This window comes from Prinia subflava, chromosome 4 (genome assembly GCF_021018805.1).
Source record: "Prinia subflava isolate CZ2003 ecotype Zambia chromosome 4, Cam_Psub_1.2, whole genome shotgun sequence".
In the NCBI taxonomy this organism is placed as follows: Eukaryota; Metazoa; Chordata; class Aves; order Passeriformes; family Cisticolidae; genus Prinia; species Prinia subflava.
The window spans coordinates 26,361,788-26,385,053 of record NC_086250.1 but is presented as its reverse complement, the minus strand read 5'-3'; the positions used below and the strand labels follow the sequence as shown (position 1 = coordinate 26,385,053).

At 38.9% G+C, this 23,266-nt stretch overlaps 1 protein-coding gene across 1 annotated transcript in view; it reads left to right on the top strand.

Annotated features, from left to right (window-relative positions):
- Positions 1–23,266, top strand: part of ANO4 (anoctamin 4) — a 116,737-nt gene that overhangs the window by 69,104 nt on the left and 24,367 nt on the right. Inside the window, exons 11-15 of the mRNA XM_063396232.1 lie at positions 400–521; positions 8,874–9,008; positions 9,735–9,831; positions 10,343–10,403; positions 18,125–18,207. Of these exons, the coding sequence (XP_063252302.1) occupies positions 400–521; positions 8,874–9,008; positions 9,735–9,831; positions 10,343–10,403; positions 18,125–18,207 (498 nt within the window). The remainder of the gene's footprint in view (positions 1–399; positions 522–8,873; positions 9,009–9,734; positions 9,832–10,342; positions 10,404–18,124; positions 18,208–23,266) is intronic.

Sequence of the window (23,266 nt, the reverse complement as noted above, 5' to 3'; positions counted from 1 at the left end):
TGCTTTTTCCCTTTGGGAAAAATTAGGGGTATTTTCTTGCAAAAAGAGATGAGTAAAGAGAATTGTTCTGGATCTATTCTGTAATAACTGTTTCAGTTGATATAGCAGAATGTTTTCCGAGAGGAAAGCCACCACACTCTGGGGGGGGGTTTGATATTCTCCAAAGATTTTCTTGGCCTTTACAGGCTATGATATGAATATAATTTATTATAAATTTCTTAGGAAAAATAATCTCAAATCTTAGTGACATCAGTTGATACTTTTTAATGTCATATTTAGCTTTTGGAGCACAAGTATGGAGTTTGCATAAATTGTCTTATCCATACTGCTAATAAGAGAGATTTCTTAAATATTCTTTTTTACTGCTGCTATTCATTAATGTCCAGATTTGCATTTTAGGGAAGTTATAAAAGTAAGAATTCAATAAAAACCCATGGAGCAGAAAACCACAGACACCTTCTCTATGAGTGCTGGGCTTCTTGGGGAGTGTGGTATAAATACCAGCCACTGGATCTTGTAAGGTAAGACTTACCTGGTTTTGCTATGTCACATAATAGATGCTTTGAGCACAGGTTGTTTCACTTCTGACAAAACCATGAAAAGCTCAGTTAATTAATGTATTTTTTAAAAACTGATACTGAAGTCATGGGAAACTCTTTAGTTCATGGTGACACTACATCCAAAGAAATATTTATAGTGGAGTTTGTAGAAGTACCTGAAAGCAAAAGATGTTTCCTGTAATCTGTAGTGAAGCGTTTACAGGCTATTTAAGAGAGAAAAAAAGGAAGAAAGAAATCTGTGGAGGCTGGATATACTTGATTAGACTTCTGTCCAAAGGAGGAGTTCTTTCTCCTTGAAGCATGGCTTTGGTGAAAGTTAGGCTCTCACCAACTAGATCTTCTTTTTCCAAAAAGCAGCCACAGAATGAGCTCTGGATGAAGTTTCACGATGCTTACAAATGGCACAGAGCAGAGCTTATGGTTGCTGAGTGTGCTACTGTGTTCAGCAATACCAGCGGTGGAAGTCTCCTCTGTACCACTGCCCTTTAACTCAGACCAGCTACATCACCACTCTCCAGATTTTTATTCATCTTGAAAGTAGTCTGCAAAGAAAAAACATTGAGAAAGCTGAGATGTGATTCCAAGTTCTTACAATCCTTTTAAATTATGTTTTTAAATAGCCTTGCATGGACTAATAGAGGATTACATATTTCTTATGCATATAGAGAGAGCTAAAGCCTTTACTGATTGTGTTGGCAGAACTATTATTGGACATTAATGGGCCTTTTCTACTTGAAGAGAGGAATATGGAGCTACAAGAGCCTATTAATAAAGTCTTCAGATGTATCGGGAGCACTGAAGATACATTGGCCATCAGGAAGGGTCATCCACAACATGCAATTGGTCCAGCTTATTAATTTCCACTTTCATAAGTCCTATAACTAATAGAAAACTTTGCTCTTATTTCTTCTAAAAATTGTTTCCAGATGAAAGATTTGTAGAGGGTAGCCCTGGAGATAGGCAGTGTTACTAATTAAGGCCATATAAAACCTGTCCATTTCATAAAACAGAGAGTTTCATTTCCATGGATAAAAAGTTAACCAAGACATACAATTAAAAGTTTTGGTGAGTCATGTAATTTTTAATGCTTTACAAAATAATTTATTAAATCTCATCATTTAATCCCAAAAGCTTTTTTTTTTCAGACACTGGATAGAAATATGGAAATTTTGTCAAAATACACAATAGAAATTGCTGATTTATGGAGGAACCAACAGTTATACTGAAGGGGTTTTTTGCTTTCAATTTCCAGTACACAACAAGATATTATTATCACAGTACAAACTTATCTCTATAGAGTTTTATAATCATTTGTCCATAGTGGTCAAGACTACTGTTCTTCATTGCTTCTTGTTTGTGAAAGTGCTCTTGAGGCAATACCTGGTGTTTGGCTTAATTTGATGATCAGGTATCTGAAAGGTTTTTTAAGTATGAGAATAAATAGTAACAGAATAGGCAATGTTAGACATAGAATTATTCTAGACCTTGATAGCATCCTTCTTGCATAGCCTGAGTTTAAAGTATAAGATTTTTTAAGAAGCTTTATTTTTTCATGAGATAAGAGTTTTCAAAATCTATTTTTAAAAAAGGACAATTGCTATAGACTCCCTAGATGAGGTCAAAAGTGTCTTGCTGTGGATGAGAGTAAGCATTTACCCAAAGAGGAGAGGGGTGGGGGTACCTGTGAGATTCCCTGAGCATTGGCAGCAGCCTGAATCACAAGCCACCACACTCAGCAGGTCCAAAGCTGCAGCCCCAGCCCAGCCTGTCATTTGCTGCCTGGAACACACACACAGCTGTGATGCATTCACTGAAGGAGGATGACAAAAAAAAGAAGGGGATGCCTTTTTCTTCTCACTTCACAGATGCTGGCTTACTCACATTTCCTCAGCTCCTGCTGACTTTTCAGAGGATTCGAAGATTTGGGAGGAGCTGAGGAAATGTGAGTAATCTAGCATCCGTGAATGAATCTTCCACATCTACTGCCACTCTCAGCAGTTTGCATGGCTCTTGAGCTGGAGACCTTTCCTTGAAGAACTGATGACACCAGCAAGACCTGCTGTTCATTTTACTTGGAAGTATCTCAGCAGGAACACTTTAAAAAGAAGCTTTTTCAGTGCCAGTTCTACAGCAGGAAAATCTTTTTTTTCCCCCAAAACAAGAGTTATGTGGGATTGTGCTTGAAGGAAGTTGCGTTTTCATCTGTATAAAAGGAGTGTCTGGATGTTGATTCTTCCACAGACATCTGGCCAGAACTTATGCTGCTAGTTGACATTATGATTTATAAAAGCTAAGAAGTAAATTAGATGTAGATAGTACAATTATGTCATTAATAGATTGTTATAGGTTGACACAGTTTGGTTTTTAGTTAAAGTGGAAACAGTTCCCTGTCAGGACCTTGGAATTGTTTTGAGACAGGCATTTATCACAGTTCATTTTTAAATGTTGACATATTGTTGGACCGTTGAGGAAGCTAGATGCAACTCTGAGGAAGACTCATATAAAATTCTAGGTGAGTCTAAGTCAGCTTTTTCTTTCTGGCCACTTGAACAGGTCGCACTGGCCGGGCTGTTCTGTTAGAATGGCCCAGGCCGGCTCTGCCAGTCCCTCCCCCCTCGGGGGGAGTCAGCTCAGGCCTGGCCGTGCCTCTGAGCCCCGGCTCAGAGCCGGGCCCTGCTGCTCTTCTTGTTAAGCAGGAGAGATGGCTGGAGACCTGGAGCCAGCCAAGCCGGGAGAGCGCCGGCAGAGCTGGGCCCCTGATAACACCTTTGGGCCCAGCTGGGCCGAGCCCACCCCAGTTTGACACCGAGGGGCGGGCAGAGCCCCCTCTCCCTCTGCTCAGGTGTCTCCTGGGCAGAGAGCAGGAGGAGGGGGAAGCGCGGCCGCTCAGAGGAGGGCTGCCCAGCAGAGATCACATGACTATCGCAGGCCTGGGCAGATTTAACCTTTTCTCAGCAACTTGAAGCTTTCAGAACTCTAACCTCTTCTCTGAGAGAGACAAGAAGGAACATGTAGAGAGACAGCATGATATAAAGTCAGCGAAGGAACTGATAAAGATTATTGGAAGACAGGATTGAGGAAGTGGACATTTCTGACTGGACTTCTCTGGATGTAAACCATGGAAACTAGACTAGCATATCCCTTCAAATCGTGGGAACTTGTGCATTTAGGGAGATGTTGTTCAAATTTGTGTGTGGATTTGAACAAAATTGTGTGTGATAGACTAAGTGATACTGATCATGTAAGATACTTGAACAGAGATAGAGATAAGTCTTTTGTGCTAGTGAAGAAGTGAGAAGATATCTCTGTTCCCTGAGAAGAAGAATCCTTTGTTCCTTTGAGTTGTGCGTCTTTAAAAGGTGACACCCTAATATGCAAAATCCCATGACCCATCAGCGGCTTGGGAAACTGCTAATGGGAGGGGTCACAGAAGCAGGGTTTTTTACTGGGCGGCTGGTTTTTTGTGGCAGTTAAAAACCTACCAGAGAACTGTTTTAAGTTGCCAGTGGGGAAGTTCCATGGGATATCAAGAGAGACTCCTCTCCCAAAGTGGTGAAAGATTATCTTTAAATGGTGAAACTGACTGAAAACCATAGTTTTGTCTCTCTGTGTTGGTTGTGAGAAAGTGAACAGTTTGTGGAGAAAGGAGAAGGGTTCTGAAGAGTTACTTTTTATTTCAATTTTTTCCCCTTTTTTCCTTCCTTTAGTGTGTGTTAATAAAACTATCTTTGTAACCTTTAAGTTGGGCCTGTTTTTCCTTTTTCCTCCCAAAATCTATCTCACAAAAAGAAAAGAGAGTAAGCACAAACCCCATCACAAATTTAGTGTGTTGACTAAGAAAGGTCAGAATTGGCGAACATAAAACTACCACATGAATTAGTGTTTCCACCTGGGAGTCAAACCAGAACATAGATGTGCTATTTCTATCTTAAAGTCAAGCTACCACATTGGAAGTGAAAATATTCATATTTCTGTGCTATCTTATTTTTTCCTTAGATGTTAAAATGAGGTTTCCATCTTCTGTGCTGCCAATTTGGCAACTCCCAGATATCATTTAATCTCATCAACTGGCTGTTACGGATATCCTAGTCACTAAAAATAAATGATAAAAAGTCATTTGAGGGAAATTGCATGATTCTGCTTTCCACTCTGCTTTGAAACATGTGGCAGTATGATGGCACAGACTTGGCATAATTTACAAAGCCACTCCTATTAGTCAACAGATGTGGTACCATGATTTTAATTATACATCTTGTGGAATTTAGTGTCCACAGATACTTTACGAGAATAATTTATGACCCTTAGAATTGATTATAGTTGGAAAGAAACACGACTTATTATATTTATATGCCCTGGGACCATGTATATCAACAGAAACAGCTGCAGTGATTCCTGGGGACTTTGGATCACCTCCTTCACACTTTTGTGCATTGCTGCTTCCCTCTTGATTGTGCACAAATTGCTCCTGCTGCTACTTGTGTATATAATTCACAGGACAAAAATGCAGGGAGAAAACTATGTTTTTAAGTGATTATAAAGCTATCTAAATGATCATGGAAGCAAAAACTGGTGCCTGAGTAACCTGCATTTTGCTCCATGTTGCTATTAAATGTCTTGACTACAAGTTGACTACTTCCTTTCAGTCTCCTGTCAAGCCTTCATACCATCCCATTGCTTCTGACATGAGAGGTTCATATATCCAAAACACTTGCTAAAAAGCTCTAGTTTCTGTGAGGTAGAAAGGTCTGTACAGAATTTCATTCTTAGCAGCAAAAGAGTTAATGAAAATAGACACGTTCTTGGCTTGAGCCCTGACCTGTCTATATTCTACATCCATGACTGTCATGGTGCTGTGTTTTGAGACCTCAGCGTCTCCACGCACGGCCAGCCCAGGTCACTGTGACAAGGGACGAGGATCAGTTCGTGCGCTGTGCGACGATCCTGATTCCTGTGGGTTCTTTGTTTCGAGAGATCCTTGGCAGCGGTCTTAAAGTGACAACAGAGGCAGGATGGGTGGCAGTGAGGTAGCAGTGTTTATTGTCTGGCAAGCGCGATATCCCGCGCCTGCGTCTGCTCTCGCAACTGCCCCGAGGGACGGTTCTGCGTAAACTTTTATACAGATGGTGTCAGGGAGGGGTAAAGGCAAAACAACCAATAGAGGGAATTCTAGGGACTGTTACACAGGTGCGATATTCAACTTTTGCCAACCAGGGGAGTGGGGAGAAATACAAAACTCGCGGGCTTCATGACTGACAGAAAACTGACAGTTATGTAACTTGCCACAGGGGTACACGTGGTGTGGAGGGAACAAAGGAAGATATAACAAACTTAATAAACCAAATTTCACACATTGCCACACATGACTTCCTTCTAGGCATGCTGAAAGTAAAATGTTCTATAATGAAGGTATGATAATCCAATATCACATTTCATAGGTCTGAAATTAGACTTTGTACCTTAATATTTTTCAAAAATGTGCCTTATTGAAAATATTGATATTGAAATCTTGACCCAGTTAAGTCATAGGCCTACCACTGGAGTGGTAGCTCACCATTAAGATAACTGGTATTGAAGGGTAGTACCCAGGCTAGCTTACAACTGAGAAGCTGAAATTATTTTGATGGTACAGCATATATAAGGATAGGAGAGATGGATTATTCTATAAGGTGCGCAGGGTTTTTTTATATCTCTGCTTTTTAGGTTGTAGAGAAAATTTTCTGTGGAAGAACCATTAGACTCAAATGATTTTTTTCTGTCTATATTAATACTTTGAAAAATTAGATAGTAATAAATTAGCAAAGTTAACAAGAGCACAAAGATTTTATCAACACTGGAAAATTTTGAAGAGGCCTTGAAATGAGCAGAATGATAACAAGTGAAATTTAGGTATAAGTAACGCACAGTGATGCATTCTGGAAAAAAAACTCTGGAATTCTTCGTGTACATTGCTGAGCACTGGCTCAGAGAGAACTGCCATCACTAAGGCAAGCTATATGAAATTTCTGTTCTTCACATAGTTGCAGAAGAAGAGAAGAAACAAATTTGTTCTTCAAACTAATATTTGGGGCAAATTAAAGGGAGGGACAAAGGTATCTCTACATGTTTTTCATCTTCTGAGGGTCATGATGGTCCAGACTAGCTGAATCATATATTAGAATAAATGTGGAACTGCTCTGAATATGATACTTAGGAAGGCCTCCAAAGACCTTCTTACTGGCATAGTTTGCTTCCATAGCATTTAACTGAGTGGTATCTGAGCAGAGACTAAAAGAAGAAATGTGCAAACTATGGGGCCAGAAGACATGATATATTAAGTTGATCCTGATGCAATTTACAGTAGTACAGCCTGTGCCTGTGGAATACCAGCTGAGTTGCAAAGGGTCATAATGGAATATTGAGGCTGTTTCTCCATATTTAAACCAATATGTATCAAAGTAATGTCAACATTCTTCATTTATTTTTAAAACCCAGCTCAGATGCCTTTTCCTTACTTTTCAGAGATGGGTTGCTTCCCATCATGGACAGTCTTCTTTATGCACACACAATGAACTTTGCTTGGGTCTTCATCTAGGATGAAGATGTTTGATTTCTAGATCAAAAAGAATACTATGATTTGCACTATTAGATTGAAGGGCTCAATTGGATAGGAGATTATTTTTGCCATTAATGCTTGTCAGCTAGAGGGTTGGAATGAGGAAGCATTCATCCTTGAGTGTACGAAATCAAGTAAAAAATAAAGCTTGATGAAGGTGAGGTGGACTTCACTACTTTGAACTATGTACATGGAGAAATATAGGTCATCCATATTTAGTGGAAGTAAGCTCAAATGTGAGTTTGCATTTTTGGAGTTGCAGGCACATACTGACATCCTAGGTGTCAGGAAAATAATCAAGCCAAAGGTTTCATTTGCATCTTAAGCCAAGTCTTAAACAGCAATTTGCAGTGTGTTTTTTTACAGTCAGACCTGTTGCCCTTGTCAGAACTGGGCATATTAGTGTTAGCTTGCCATCTCTTTAGCCTGTGAATTTGAGTCTCTATTGAATGACAGAGGAATAAAAACAAAATTACAATACTTGGCTTCTTATACAGAGCTGGTAAACCCAAACGAAAATAGTGACTGCAGGTCAGTATCTTTCAGCTGAGGATGAGGTCAGGCCAGAGACATATTTCTCACACTGGAAAATTTTAATAACAACTTGAAAAGTGCTAATTTTGTCCAGTCCAGATCAAGTGTCCTCCAGTGCACCCAGCGCTAGAGATAGTCCTAGGAATTTCCATTCTCACTGAGAAAATTTGGCCAATGATGTTTTCTGGTAGCATAGAGGAGACAGCAGCACTGGCTCACTGTATTTTTTCGCTGGATAGAGCAGAAGTTGCATTATTAGGGTGAAACTGGGTTTTCAGCAGCAGCTATTTTCTGAGTGGACATGCAACTTTAAGTTTCTGCAATGTCTCTGAAACACAAGCATATCATCTTGCCTCATTCTTCAAAATCAGTCTTGCAAATATTCCCCTAAAATCTCAGCCTACTGTGCTCAAATCAGACATAGGACAATACATGAGCCTGCTCCTCTACTCAGGAGCTCGGCAGGTTTTTGTGTGCTTGGTGTTTTCTCTAACACATAAATAAGGTTTGGCTGTGTTTGGGAGGAGGAAAATTGCTAATGAATATGGAGCAAAATGGATTTTTCTGGCTACTTTGCTGCTGGGTTTTGAGCAATATATCTAATAAATTAGGATTAATTCAATACTTTCTTCAAACATTGCAAGATGATGGACATTACTTGAACTTCACTCACCACTGCAGTAGAATCATGAAATTAGTTTTTTTTTCAGGAACTGGGCTAAGAAAATAAATAATCAAATGAAAAGAAACTGTATTGGAGAATGAACTCTGGTTAATTGATTTCTTAGAATTAATTTGAGCTCAAATAATTTTTGCTGTTATACAAGCTTTAAGGATAAAATTTGTTTCAATGCAATTATATGGGCAGTAAAGTTAAACAACCAAAACTAAAGCAGACCATAAATTTTCCAAAAACAAAGAACTAGCTTTCTAAAAGTAACTCACTGTTTCCTTCATGAGGTTTCCACTTATCTAACTGTAAACTGTGGTTATTGAATTTTTAAATTAATGTTTTAGGTTCATTACTATGTCCCTCAGTGTGCATTTAGAAGCTTAGTTGAAGGCTTTTTCTCCTCTTTAATCTACTCTTCAGATATGCTAGAAATGGTTTTTTTTCTACTAATGAGCAAAATTAAGTAGATTATTCTAATTAACAAACAACTTTGCTGTGTTGTGTTTTAAAACAGGCGGTACTTTGGTGAAAAAATCGGGCTGTACTTTGCCTGGTTAGGCTGGTACACAGGGATGCTCTTCCCAGCTGCCTTCATTGGACTGTTTGTCTTTTTGTATGGAGTCACCACTTTGAACCACTGCCAAGTCAGGTAATGTGGGAACTTTTATAAAGAAATTGCAACTGTGGGTTATTATGATTAATTTAAGAGATCTTCCCACTGTTAATTATTTAATTTCAAACTGTTGAATGAACAGTCAAGAAAAGACTGTTTAGTCGTCATAAGATATCCAGTATCAAACTTCCCATGTTTTATGTTCCTAAATTAGGATGAAAGGAAATGCTTCTTGCCCAGTTCCAGTTGCTAATTGTGCTGGCAACTCAGAACAAAGTAGGGAAAAAGTAGACTCCTTCATTACTCTTTCAGAGGCCAGCGCAAGAGTTGGGAATTTTCACTCTCTATAAGGCCTTTCCTAAAGATCCATCACAGAAGCATTCCTCAGATGAAGAAATCCCTGGACCTTCTGCTGGGTGCTGCATCTCTAAGTTTTTGTGCACTTAAGTCACAAGAATAACTTTGTCTGAAGTTATCCTCACCCTTCTCCTACCAAAGGCCACTCTGACTCAAGGAGAAGCTGGAAATGGTAAAGAGATACTGCTAGGTTGTCCCTGGAGAACTGCACTCTGCAGTTATGACTGTAAACTCTGTAGTCTTAGACAGTCAACAAATATTAATTATACATATGCAATTATGAATCTTGGATTTGGTTAGAGACCAGTTTTGTTCAATAAGTAACTGCATATTAGCAAAGCCTATCAGTCCAGGCAGATTGTTGTAGTTATGAAGCTATTAATTTTGTCTTCTCTATTTTTCCAGTAAAGAAGTCTGCCAAGCCACAGATATCATAATGTGTCCTATATGTGATAAATACTGCCCCTTCATGAGGTTGTCGGACAGCTGCATCTATGCCAAGGTATGTTTTAGGCTATGCAAATACAGATACTTCCTGGTAAAAGCACGAATTTTGCCTTTTGCATTCATCTTCAGCGATCTTGGGTAGATAAAGTCTTGAAGGTACAGATCAAGTTCAGCCAGTATTAACACTGTCTTTCACCAATACATAGTTTGGGTTGTAAAACATTTGAATGTAATTTGCACTTAGAGATTTAGCAGTCTCAGAGGTCATGTCCTTGAGCTATGTGTTACAGTGTCCTTGACATCAGCCTTTATCTCCTCATACATGGCTCCATAAAATTAATGCTTTGGGTCTGAAATGATGCTCACATCTGATGCTGGCAGGGGGCAGTCCCAGGCCAGGCTGTCAGATAATCCTGTCAGTTTACAGGTGGATTTCACATGTCAAGGGAAGGATAGTCAAAGTTATCAGACCAGCTAAACTCATGATCACATTAATTTTAGTAGGTGAAAATAGAAAATAAAGGCTTATTATCACGAATAGATCACAGTTGAAATCTATTTCTCAGGTAACCCACCTTTTTGACAATGGAGCTACTGTCTTTTTTGCTGTTTTCATGGCAGTGTGGGGTAAGTTTTCATTTTGATATTTTAATTGCACCATCTTTTTCTTAAAGAATATGATACAACATTGGCCTTTTGTTTTCCAGCTCACTTTTTTCCTGACACTAAGAAGAAGAATATAGGCTTAAGAGTTTTCTGTTCTTGCAAGAAGGATGATGGAATTGGTTGAATCAAGTTTTTGTTTTATAATAATTTTAGTTAAAACAAAACCATGAATGCAGTTATGTGGTGTCTATGTAGTTTATATAGATATAATTCTCTGGGAATTTCTAACCATTTTTAAATTCATTGGTACTTAGGCCTTCTCTCTATTACTGCCCAGGGCTTCTCCTAGCTTAGGGCAGCTCAGTTTAGTGCTAGTATTAAAGTGAAGTAACATCGTTTTTCCCCACCTTGCAGAAAGGCAGTGAAACTTAAATCCACGTAAGCTGGTTGTAGTTAAAGCAAAACTCTGATGAAATAAATAAAAAATTTCATTGAATGGCAAATTGATCTGAGTGTGGCCTAACTGTTGCCATGGAGGCTGAATTTTGTCCATAGAAATGTACTATTTTTGGCTCAACTATTTTTCCTACTATGTCATGTAGGCAGAATTGAAGACAAGAGGAATCAGTAATTTCTGGCAGCACAAAAATTATTTCAAACAACCCCTAAACATGCCCATGCTCTTAGCTGCTACCAAGCCATTCTGAGAGAAGGTTAAAAATTGTGCAAAATGGCTCAACAAAGTGACTCAAAAACAGCATCCAAGTCCTTGAGCTGTCCAGATTTAGTCACCATTCTCCTGTTCTTATTCACACATCTCCAACAGCTTTGGAAAGGTGTCCAAGTAATTCTTATAATCTTAATTTTAAACTGCAGATCTCTTTACTGAACCACAAGAAATATTCAGGAAGCAGGGCACCATAGATGACCCTACCTGTATACCTCAGTTCCTTCTCCAAAACGCCAGCTTTGCCTTAGTTAACCAATTAAGTCATCTACCAATCAAGCCTATTTATGCCGTTTTCATATAATACTGATAATATTAAAATATTACAAATAACATTTAAGAAAAATCCACAGATCTACAGATTTGTGTTTCTGTTTGATATTTCATCTTTGTTCTAGAGCTACCTAGAGCTAAGGATCACCTAAAATTTCTAAGCCTTAAAGATTACTTTTAGATGCTTACTCAACTTTTTCAAACTCTTTCTCAATGATATTCACTGAAGTTGAGAATGTCTAAAACAGTGTACACACAGGGATATCTCTTGCTAGGAAAATTGATGGGTTAACATTGGTGAACATTTATGGCAGTGTTCCTAACTGCTGGTGAGCACATCTTCAGAGTGCAAATTTTTGCAACAGTGCTTTTGTTCCTACTTAAAAATAACAGTGCTTTCAGAAAACAGCTGTTCTCACAGCATGACTTCCGTGCCTGAGCAGTGCCCAGATCCAGGGCTGTAGGAAAAGTAGCTCTAGATAAGGCGAGGCCCTCACAGAGGTAACCATGCCCAGTCCTGCCTTGTGGTTGCTGCCTTTGAGAAGGCTGAGGAGGCTGAACATGCCTGCCTACAAAATGTTGTAGGCCCTCTCCCTTTCCTCTCTTTAGTCGGCAGGAGCCACATCTCTGGTTAGCCTTTCCTTCCTCCCCCTGCTTCAGCGTCCCTGTCAGACTCCCAGACCCGATTCTCTCTGGGCCTCTCCACACCAGCCTGCCAGGACTGGGCAATGCACTGCCCACCCATGCATCCACAGCACCTAAGTCCACAGGGTGAAAAGAAAAAATACAGTAGAAGCTGCCCCCGGGAGGATTTGGCTACTGGAGAATAGACTAGAGGACAGCAGCTGGGGTGATAATTTTCCCCACCGCTTTTGCTGGCTTACACTGTGCTTGGGAGCTGACTGCCGAGAGAGAGGGAGGAGCAGCACCAGCAGCAGCTGTGGTGTAGGGTATGGTTTGTGGAATGGGGCAATCCTCTGGCTCCACACAAACCATACTTCCTTAAAGAAGATTTTGCAGCAAGAACAGTGAGATTGTGGAGGTATTTTCCATGTAGATAGGGCTAAATCAACATTCACATAAGGGAAGTCACACTTTCCAGGGATTTTATGGTACTGTATTTACTAGTTGGCTAACTGCCTGTGTTAAATGGGCTTTCGGTCTGCAGTAAGCCTATTGGCAGCTGCAGGCATTGCCATCATTGCAGTAAATCATAGAGGAAGAGAAGAATCAATGATAGCAGTTTGATTGTGGAAATATTTTTTTTCTGTCAGCATGAAACAACTGGCAAGCGTATAAAATATTGGCTGTGAAAAGTTCGACCTTCCAGATGATCCAGTTTGACAGACACTGACATATTAAATAATTATGGCAGTGTTTTCATAAAAAGAGAACAACAACAAAAGGCAGCTAGAACTCTTTTACCTCTTTAGCCAGAGTTCACAGGCTGTTTTATTATTATCTAAAGTATTTTCTTCACTGTCTTTAGACCCATTAGTAAGCTCCCATCTTGAGAGAGAAGCCTGTGGTTGCTGCCTTTGAGAAGGCTGAGGAGGCTGCTCATTTGCTTGGGAGTTTCAAAACCAGGTGTGGCCATTGGTCTTGCCATGAAGAGGTGATCTGTATGGTGCTTTCATCCTTTTGCTCTAAAGACATTTTTAGTTGATGAATTAAGTGGTTTACTCCCATTTTAAATATAAATAAAATGCATCTCCAAGTGATGAGCAAACTGCTGTGGCCAGGCTGCAGAGAGGAATTACCATGACAAATACCAGCAGGGGTTGCTTGATTTGTGTAGCAGCAATGAGCCTGACTGTAGGACTCTGAAGCTCAGGGACCCATCTTTTATAACACTTCATTGTGGCATAAGTGAGACTTATCAAAGTAAGGTTGGAATTGTTACGTGTACCAGGAGATACTGGAATAGAAGAACACTTTTCTTCAAAAAATGTATTGACCCTTCACCTCTATTTAATTTCTGCCTGGTGTAAGCAAAGAAGTAAAAGTAATTGATAAAATAGAAGAAAGTACGATACTTACTAAAGTATACCTGACAGCCATATGACTTAAGGAAACTTTCACTTTTAACTGTTTTATCAAAGGACAAAAGGTAGTCTCCCTTCAGTGCGCTTAAGGAATTCATTATTAGTGTGTATAAGTTTTTCTGTACTGAAGCTTCTGTTGGAAGGAAATACACTTTCAAACAAATTGAAGCTATAAACCTTTGTGGTTTATAGGAAAACGTAAGTCCCTGTAAACACTAACATGTTTTAAATTTTTTTATTGATGAACAGATGTCATTGATGCTCATTGAGATGTGATCATCTCAGAAGCTGGAAAATAATTTTTTCTTGATGACATTTTCCAGATCTTCAAAGCTTTCAAAAATAGGGAAGCAATATCATATTTTGTGTTTCACGCTAGGGAGAAACACCTCCACTTTGTTCTTTATGTATGCCTTGAGAAATATTTGGCTTGATGATAAAGCAGCTCCCATATCTAGGAAAAGTTCCTCTCTTTTACTGCCTAACTTAGATTCTTACCAAAGACAGAAAATGAGAAAAAGACACTAATTCAAAAAAATGTTGACATTTAAAGTGAAGGAAAAAGTAATTCTCATTTTAAAAATCTAGGTAAATTTGACACTTGGTTGACTTCAGCATGTTTCAGTAAAGCCAGATGAAATAGTAGATTTTGCTTTTCCAGTTGAGGTACTGGGGAAACCTATTGCAGAGCTGTAACTGCCCAGATGTTTCCTGAAACTCTACAGCAAAATACTGTAACTGTTCAATAAGAAAGTACAGAAATTCATCATTTCTAAAGTCATGCTGAGGACAGGGTAGGGTGGTGATAGTTTCTCTCTCTGTGCACATCTTTGAGTGTCTAAGGGATGCAAGAAAAATAATATTTGAAATTTCTTCCTATGTAGCATATTTCCTTGGATAAAGGAGGTAGCTTTAGAACACTCACCAAAAGGCAAAATCGGAAGGGGAAAAAGAGGACTGACATGAAGAACTTAACACTTTTTTCCAAGCAATAGGAAATGCCAACATAAAATAATTTTTCTGCATGTGTTAGTCTAATAAAAGATATTACTTTCCTAAAAATCTTGCCTCCAGCATAAAACATTGAGACTGATCTGCTCTCTGAGGAGATAGAATTTAAGAATGTTCTTCAACAATACTCCTGGTATATAGAATATATTCTAGTAATCAGGATGGATATAATAAATGGTGCTCTGAAATACAATAGAGAGAGGATTTCTGAGAGAAGGTAAGGATAAAGCTATTTCCTGCAAGAGGCTATTTGCATTACAAGATAAGATCACAACTTGTTACAAAAGCATCTGAGGAAATGATGTTAAGACAGCTGTTTGTACAGGTGTATAGTGAGGACCCAGCTGCAAGTTTGAGTTCTGAAGTAGGACAAACGAAATATAGGAAAAGCTAGTAAAAGATCTGGGAGCTAAGGCCAATGAGAATTTCAAAATTCCAAGCAGGAATTTTTGAGAAAACTTAGCATCTATTTTACACAAATGGGAAAATACATATGAGAAAATACAACTCTATCCTATTGAATGTCAAAGTCAGAAAAGAATGCTGAAGTTTGTATAGGGTATTTGTAGTTAAAATTACAATTAGAAAATAAACAGAGAAATGTGAACATGCAGTACTTTTAGAAGACCTCAGTAGCACAATGAATCAAAGATTTTTATTTATAGCACATTTTAAAATATCTAGCAAGAGAAAACTGCATACTGACCTGAATAGAGGGAGGAAAGTGTAACACAGTGAAAGCTAAAACAGCACTGTATAGAACATCATATTTGTTACTTAATGATTAGAAAATAAGTTTCTAAAGAAGCTTCAGGAATTTCACATACTTACTCTGACAGGTGCTAAATGTGCTAAACATAATATACACAAATTCCTTACTCCAGGTGTGGGAAAAACAAGAAAGAAAAGAAGTATTTTTGTTCAACAAAGATATATCTGAGAGGTTCAGGGCTGGGACTCAAACACCTACTGGAGTTCCGCTTTTTGGAATGGAAACAAAGTGATAGAAATCAATCAGACTTCTTTCTCCTAGGTTTCCAAATTGTGCAGGACTACTTGTTTAGCCTGAACAAAATAATTCAATATGAGCTGATAGGAGAGAAGCAGTTCTACCAGGAAAAAAAATCAAGGAATGAACCATGATGTGGTTCAGCAGTGGTGGAACATCACAAGCACTTACTAGTTTTGCTAATCACAGCCAATCATACTGTAATTATTAGAAACATTTATAGAAACATTAGACTCATGACTCTCTGTTAGACTAAAATCAAAGTGTTTGTTACTTGGTCTAACATACTTCCAGCTTTCAGAAAAATAATTACATGAAATATGAAAATGCCTTCAAACCAAATAATTGCTACCTTATTTATGCTTTTGATACCTTACCTTGTCTGCTTGTAGTGTTCATTTCCTAAGCATATTTTCACTGCACTGGCTAGTACAATAAAATATAATTGCTACTGTCTAAGAATTAACTTTTGCCAAACCGACTCCAGTATGGTTCCATTTTTGTCAATATGCTGCAGTAGGGCAAACAGACCATTAAGGAGATGCTTTTATGATTGGATATGAAATATATTGCCAGACTATTGTGACACTTTTACAGCTGATACTGTGCTAGCTCATGAACAAAGAGGTTTATGCTCTCTGCTTATCAATCTGCTGCTTCTCAGTGAGCAATAAAGGAGAGCCAAACTTCACAGTGGGAGAGGAAGCCTGCCCATTGATTTGTGTTAGCTTTAGGTAGTTTCTACATATTTTACACAAAATAAATGTTTAAAACACCTGTTGCTTTAAGCAGGCTGAGTATTAATCTTTGGATTATGAGTATATGATATGATTACTGTTTCCTTGATTGTTCTTTCCACCACAAAATGCAAGCACAGTTGTCACATCAAAGGGGGGATTTCCTCAAATCCTTTATATTCGATTGGTCTGTCAGCACTCCAGGAAAGCCAACACCTTTGTGTTTAATCACTCTGTCAGTGTCCTGCTATGGTGACTCTCCAGTGAGCTGCCCGCTGGGTCAAAGTTTGACTTGTTCAGGGACACACACCAACAGCAGAACAGAGACTCCCTCCTGCTTCTAACATTTTTATTCCAGTGTGTTTGTTGCCCACTGCTGGCAACTGCCAGAGCCCTTGAAAGACACACCAACAGTTCAGGGGACAACACTTGATTAATATACACCCTGTGGGTGGAAAATTGTAACAGGTTAAAGTTCAAAGATTGACAGTGACAGTAGCTGACTGCAAAAATGTTTTCAAAGCAATATCCAGACAATCTCTAATCATCAATCAAACCTAGCTCAAGATGATCATTCAGAGAGAAGAGAATACAGTTATTACCCAATAGACATTCCTTTGAAGGAGGAGACAGGTTCAGCCCATTCCCTGATCCCAGAAATCATGTTGGAGTCTTCTCTAACTTTTCTCCATTCTTAACTTACTTTTATACTATTTGTTTACATTTAGGTGGAGCTTGAGTGGCTCTAGTGATACACACCTTTGTTATTGATAGGTGTAAAATTCTCTCACTTCTCTTTTAAAGATATAGTCAATGAAATATGGAGTGCATGACCAGTGAGGGGAGGTCATACCTTGAAGGCAGGTAGCTTTGGGACAGAGGTGTGTGTTAATGTTACAGATAGGTTTTAATGAACCCAGTTCATCCAGGGACAATGATTTCACCACAGCTGTTGGCTCAGCAACAAGACACCTTCTCCTGTCTCCCCTGGCTGACGGATGCTATGCTGTTCATCAGCTGCAAAGTACCATCAAGTTCCCCTCCCTGCAAGGATTGCAGCAGAGCCTGACCTCTATGTCCCCATTCTACTCCACCCTCCATTCCATTCCCCTTAGCATGTGCTTGAATTTGCAGATTGGGTATGTAGGGAGTCATGGTGGAATAGGTTTCAGGCATGCCAATCACATTCCATCTGGTGAATGGCAACTGTATTTTACCCTGTAATTTCCCTACTGCTGGAACTTCTGTTAGGATGTGAATATAACCTCCCAGCTTTCTCTAATTTTACTCCCAGACATCTTCCTATAGCAGTCACGTGCAGGCCTGTTACTCTATCTTGAACTCTTTCAATAAGGGCTGTACTACACAATGTTTAATTATCAGATGTAAATACCACACTCCATATAAGAACTCAAGTAGTGTAAAAAAAAAGGGGGTTGAATTAAAAAAGTGTAAACCAGAAGTCCCCACTTCCCCAATAGTACTCTATTTTCAAATGCACTGGACTGTTCTTCCTCTGGGTTTTGGTTTCTGTGTAACATAGATGGTCTTCAAAGAAAGAAAGTTACTCCTTTATGTGCAATGGCCCCAAGAAACCTTTAGCTTCATCAAAAATCTGCTTTATCTAGCAGTGATGACTCACAGGAACAGTTTTATTCGAGAGCCCTCCCTTGGTTGAGGGCTAGAAATTAAACATTCTCATTTAGCACTAAATTAAATCTCTAAAGCCTCAATCATACTTGAAGCAAGCAAGCTAATCCTTAGAAAGCAATGCTTTTTGAAAGCAGTTTGGATCATCAGCATGATTTGCTGTTCAAAAGAACTCATTTATGCAAAGAAATTAAAATAATGTAACAGCTTCATTCAACAGTTCTGTGACAGTCATTAACATTTTCTTGACTTAAAAACAATTTTGCAACTTTTTTTTCTACTTGCTCTAGCCACTGTTTTTCTGGAGTTTTGGAAAAGAAGGCGAGCAGTAATTGCTTATGATTGGGACTTGATAGACTGGGAAGAAGAAGAGGTTTGTATAAAAACATGTACTCCTTAATCTTTAATACACAATTATTTGGTTGAAAATGTATGGTTTTATTTTGCATTTATGTTCAATTCATTCTTTAAATCTTTATAAACTATGAAATAAGCGTTTTTCTCCTCAAATGTTTCTTTTTTCACACTTTCATAAATCTAAATTAATTTGAGATATTTCAGAGAAGGAATGCAGTATGGGAGAAATGCATTTTTATTTTGAAAGCCGGAAATTCATGACAGCCCAGAGTACCATGAACTTTGGCAAATGAGCTTTTATCTATTCTTTTAGTTTGTCACTGAAAGTATTGATGGAAAGAAAGCCTTTTGAGGCTTGTACACGCTTCTGAACATTCAGGTCTGGTTTTCTGAGTGAGAGAGAGGACTTAATTCATTCTGTGTTGGTAGAGGAAATCCCCTTAGGGAAGAAACTAAACTGCAGAAAATAGCCTTAGTCTTTTCCTCTGGTGGTCACCAGAAAGAAATAACATGCTCTTGGAACTGAGAACTCAATTCGAAATAGAACTAGAAGGTTTTATTATGCAGGAGAAAAGCAAGATTCAGTGAGTGTTGAAGAAAAAGTGCTCCTCAAGTGGGATTTGAACATACAGGTGTCTACAAATCTGCTCTCCTAACTCTACAGAAGCTCTTGGAGTGATGGTAAGAGGTTGCTGTGAAGTTGGTCGCAGTGAAGTTGAATATTGTTGTTTGGTGGAAGATTGTCTTTTTTATTAATCTTGCCAGCAGAGAAACAGACTTCTGAGTTACGGGATTTTTTTCTGTATGAGGCAAAGTAGTTCAATGAGGCCATGAAATAGTGGAATTGCTGGTAGGATTTTCTTTCAAATGCTTAATTACTAAGAAAATAACTAAGAAAATAACTAAGAAAATAAGAGAATGTAACATGAAACAACTTACACAACTGGAAATTGATCTCTTTATAACAGGAACATTGTTATCTCTGTGCATATGCAGTCCGTTCTGGGTGATCCCTCAAGACCATCTTCATACATATAGAAAATACTGTAATAGTGATTCAGTTCTTCTGAGATTAGCACACTACTCTTGCCAATGCTGGCAAGTCACAAAGGGATTGAGATAGTCCTGCCTGAGGTTCACATAGTGATCAAGCCTGGCCTGCATGGATCATGTCTTCTTATGGCTAGTTGCAAAAAAAAAAGCCACTGCTGCTGATGCTGACAGCTAAGAAGAAGCTGTACCAAACTGCAATTTCCAAGTGACAATTATAGCTTCCTCTGTGTCCCTCGAATGAGAAGGAGCCTTTAAACTAACAAAATACAAAAGTAAGAACAGTATGAAACCCTCTTTATATTTTTCCCAGGAAGCCTGATCTTGAAGATGTTTATTGTTTGGGATGTTATACATCTTCAGCTTTCACCATTTAACCTGCCTGGATTTGGGATCAGGCTGATTTATAAAGCCATCCACCTGAATCTTCTATGTTCATTTACAAATATTGAATTTCCTGATAAGGTTGTCCTTAAATGACATTTTGGGGTTTGTTTTATTTTGTTTTTAGTAAGATATATTTATATTCCTCTGGCAGACTATTCCAGTTTGGCCTGCAGGATGATATTTCCATGTTGGTAATTTTCAGAGGATACCTGCTCCCTGTTGATGTCAGTTGGTCTTTTATTCTCACAGCAGAGTTTTTCCAATAAGCTGTGTCTGCAAGACCTCTGTCAGGAGCAGTGGTGATTTTACCTGTGTGCAGGTACAATTTCAGAAGCAGTGTGCCAGACTGTACCTTCTCAAATTAGAAATTAAATATGCTCATAGGAACTCAGCAGGCTGCTTCTCAAAGATTTATATGTCCAGTAATTAGAACATCAGTAGCTTATTGGCTTTTGAGGCATCAGTTCTTCCTTTGTGCAGCATTCAGTAGGATCCAAAGAGTAGGAGCTGATTGCCTCACAGAGGTATCTTCTCTGAAGATGCTCCAGCCCCCAGTGCCCATACCTATGGTACAGCTTAAGCATGTCCCAGCTTCAGGGTCAGCCCAATGGGCCACTGCCTCCTCTGCCTGAGTATGTAATTATGCACTTTTCCTTTGGAACTGCACTTTCCCCCTGAGAAAGACACAGTTTGGAAGCAAGTGCTCCAGAAGAAGTGTGGAGATCATTTTCCTGCTCTGTGGTTCAAAGTCCACCTCTTCACTCTGCCGTTATCTTCACCTGCAAACCACAGGCTTTGCTTGGAGGCTTACTTCTGGGGATGCTACACTTGTACAGTGATCAAGATTCAAAATTTCAACCTCCAAATTCTTTTTCTATATCTGGGCTATAGAGGACAATATGCTTGTACTAGAAAGAATGAGACTATTTCAATAATTTACCTGTTGAAGGATTAGAAAATGCTTAGGGAAAAAAAAAGGAGATATTTCACAAAGAAATTTAGAGTAGTTTTTCTGGAGCACAAACACCTGGTCTAAGGCAATTCACATTAATCCATATTTCATACTCTAGAAATCAATATGATTTCTCTTACAAAAAAAGTTGGAATTATCCATGTGTGTGAGAATTGGGAAGGAAGGAGAACAGTCTGTTTTATGTAGATTGGAAGAGATTCATCCTGTGGAGTTTCTCTGGGAAGTTGTATGTCAGTGAGAAGTCAATGAGAATTTCAACTCCATAAGGTGAAAATTTTTGTCTTAAAATTGCTGCTTTCTAACAAAAGCACCTCTAATTAAATTGTCTCTCTGCTTTCCATTCAGTTATCACTAGACAAAATCAGGTGATTGCTTTTATTAGTTATTTCAAAGACATTGATGAAAGAGTTCTAATTACCATTTTAAATCTCAAGCTTTTGATCATGAAGATTGTTATTTTTATTAACATTATGTGTCAAGCCTTTGCTTGCTATAATTTTCATTGTCAAATTGAAAAATAAGGTTTTGTTACAGAGTGAAATTTATTTATTCCTAGCAACAATAAACTGAAAACCCACCATTTATAAGGTTATCACCTTCCTGTTCTAAATGAAGAGACAAATAAATGAAACAGTGAAGATGATGGAAAGGAGAATTGAACTTATTCAGATATGCAACCTTGTGAATTCCTCACCACTTTAGATTCTCATCCAAGAAAGGCATACAGCAAGCCCTGCAATGTGCAGGCCTCTCAGTCTGGGGAGATGAACTGAATGTGTTCTGGCTCTTTCAACCCCACATATCTGGATTTCCTGTTCTTGTAAACCAGGTGCAAGGTGGGAGACATGGAGAGCAACTGCATCTTGGGTGGGCATGCCACAAGAAACCAACTGCATGCAGTTCCTGGCACTCCCAGATGAAATCTGGTTTCTGTTGCTATTTGTAGCATACTTTTTCTTTTTCTTCAGTGTCACCTTCTTTTATCATTAACCTCAGCCAGACACAGTACTGTTTACTTGTCCAAGAATTGCAGAGTATCATTAAACAGGTACAAAGTCTCATGCCAGATTTGCAAATTTTTTTTGAGAATATCTGTAAAAATAGCATTTGCGTTATTTGCATCAACTGGAGATTATAGGATATGATAAGAACTTCCCTACACTGCAGATTGTAAAATACAATAAAATCTTGTCTCAGAGAGGGGTGCAGAGAAGTACAGGTTTCTTGCCTATGACTAGCCAGCTGGCAGAGCCCTTGCACAATCTACAGGGTGAAATTCTCAAGAACTCCACTTCACTGCTATCACATACTGTCCTTTTTCATGCCCCTGGATGCACAGGAATACTACTTACATTATTCCTTTTGCCAGATTATGGTCTGCTCAACATCCTTCGGCCCTGATATGGCAGGGTCAGCTTGGGCAAAATAGAATAAGAGCTCTGCCTCCACAGAAACATGCTTAGCCTTTTTGTATAGCTGATGTAGGGCTGGTTCCTGCAAGCACGTCGTAGTTACAGAGGTGTTGCAGCTAGGCATACATGCCTCTTCATCCATTTTTATATCTTGCTACCAGGTTGCTGCGTGAATTTGGAAATTAACTGTGTTGAGAAGGCATCTTCAAAACTTGGAAGAAGGAGAATGAGACATGACCTCTTCCCCCTCCCCACACCCACACCCCCCTTTCAGGGGAATTTTTTTAAAAGTATGTAGGCTTTCAGGGTATCTCACCTTTATTCACATTCTGAAGACTTGTGTGAGCAGTTAACATTCACCTATTTCAACGCAGTCATTTAAGGTCTGGGCATTTCCAACTTTAGTCAGAGTTCAGTTACACACAGTTGAAGGGCTGGAAATGACTGACATGTGTAAGCTGATTCTTATCTGCTCCCAGCTGTACCACAGAGCAGCTCTCTGGTATACAGTAGAGTACTACAAACAGTGCCCTAATATCTGCCAGCATTTGTGGGGGTCCATCCCCCTCAGCCTGGTGCTTTATCTCACCTCTGACAGTGTCCTGGATGCCAGACTGGAACAAGGTGGTACAGGACACACGGCTCTTGGTGGATGTCTGCATGTTAGGGCAGCAGGGTAGCACTGCTGCAGGTGTCACCTGCACCAAGGGTGAACCTTGTCTTCCGACAATGCTGCAAACAGATGTAACCAAATCTCTCCCCAAGTAATCCCCAGGTTTCATTTCACAGGACATTTGTTAATGGCAAAGCAGGCTTTGACATTTCTTCTGCTGAAATGTCTGCTAATAATATTGTTGAAGTTAAGAAGTGATTGAGCAGTGTTGGATGGCATGGATCCTTCTTCAAATGCTGAGAAGCTTTTGCTGATAATGGAAACATAACCAAATGCCTAACAAACAGCAATTATGTTTGGAAAAAGGAGGTTTGGTCATTGGGTTTTTGTTGGGGTTTTTTTTCTTAGTTGTAAATTTGCAATATCAATAGGATAATGTCAGACTGAAAAAATTCTGTGGTCTCAACCTTAAAACGATTTGTCTTGCAGCCACAGAGTTTTGAAAGAGCATTATTTAGAGGAAAAGCTAATTAGGGATTTTACTAAATACTTTCAGTACCTACTTTTATGGGTACAGTGATTTATTCTAGTTCTCATGAAGGAGACCTGATTTCCCAGCTCAGCTTTTATAGTAGCTGTG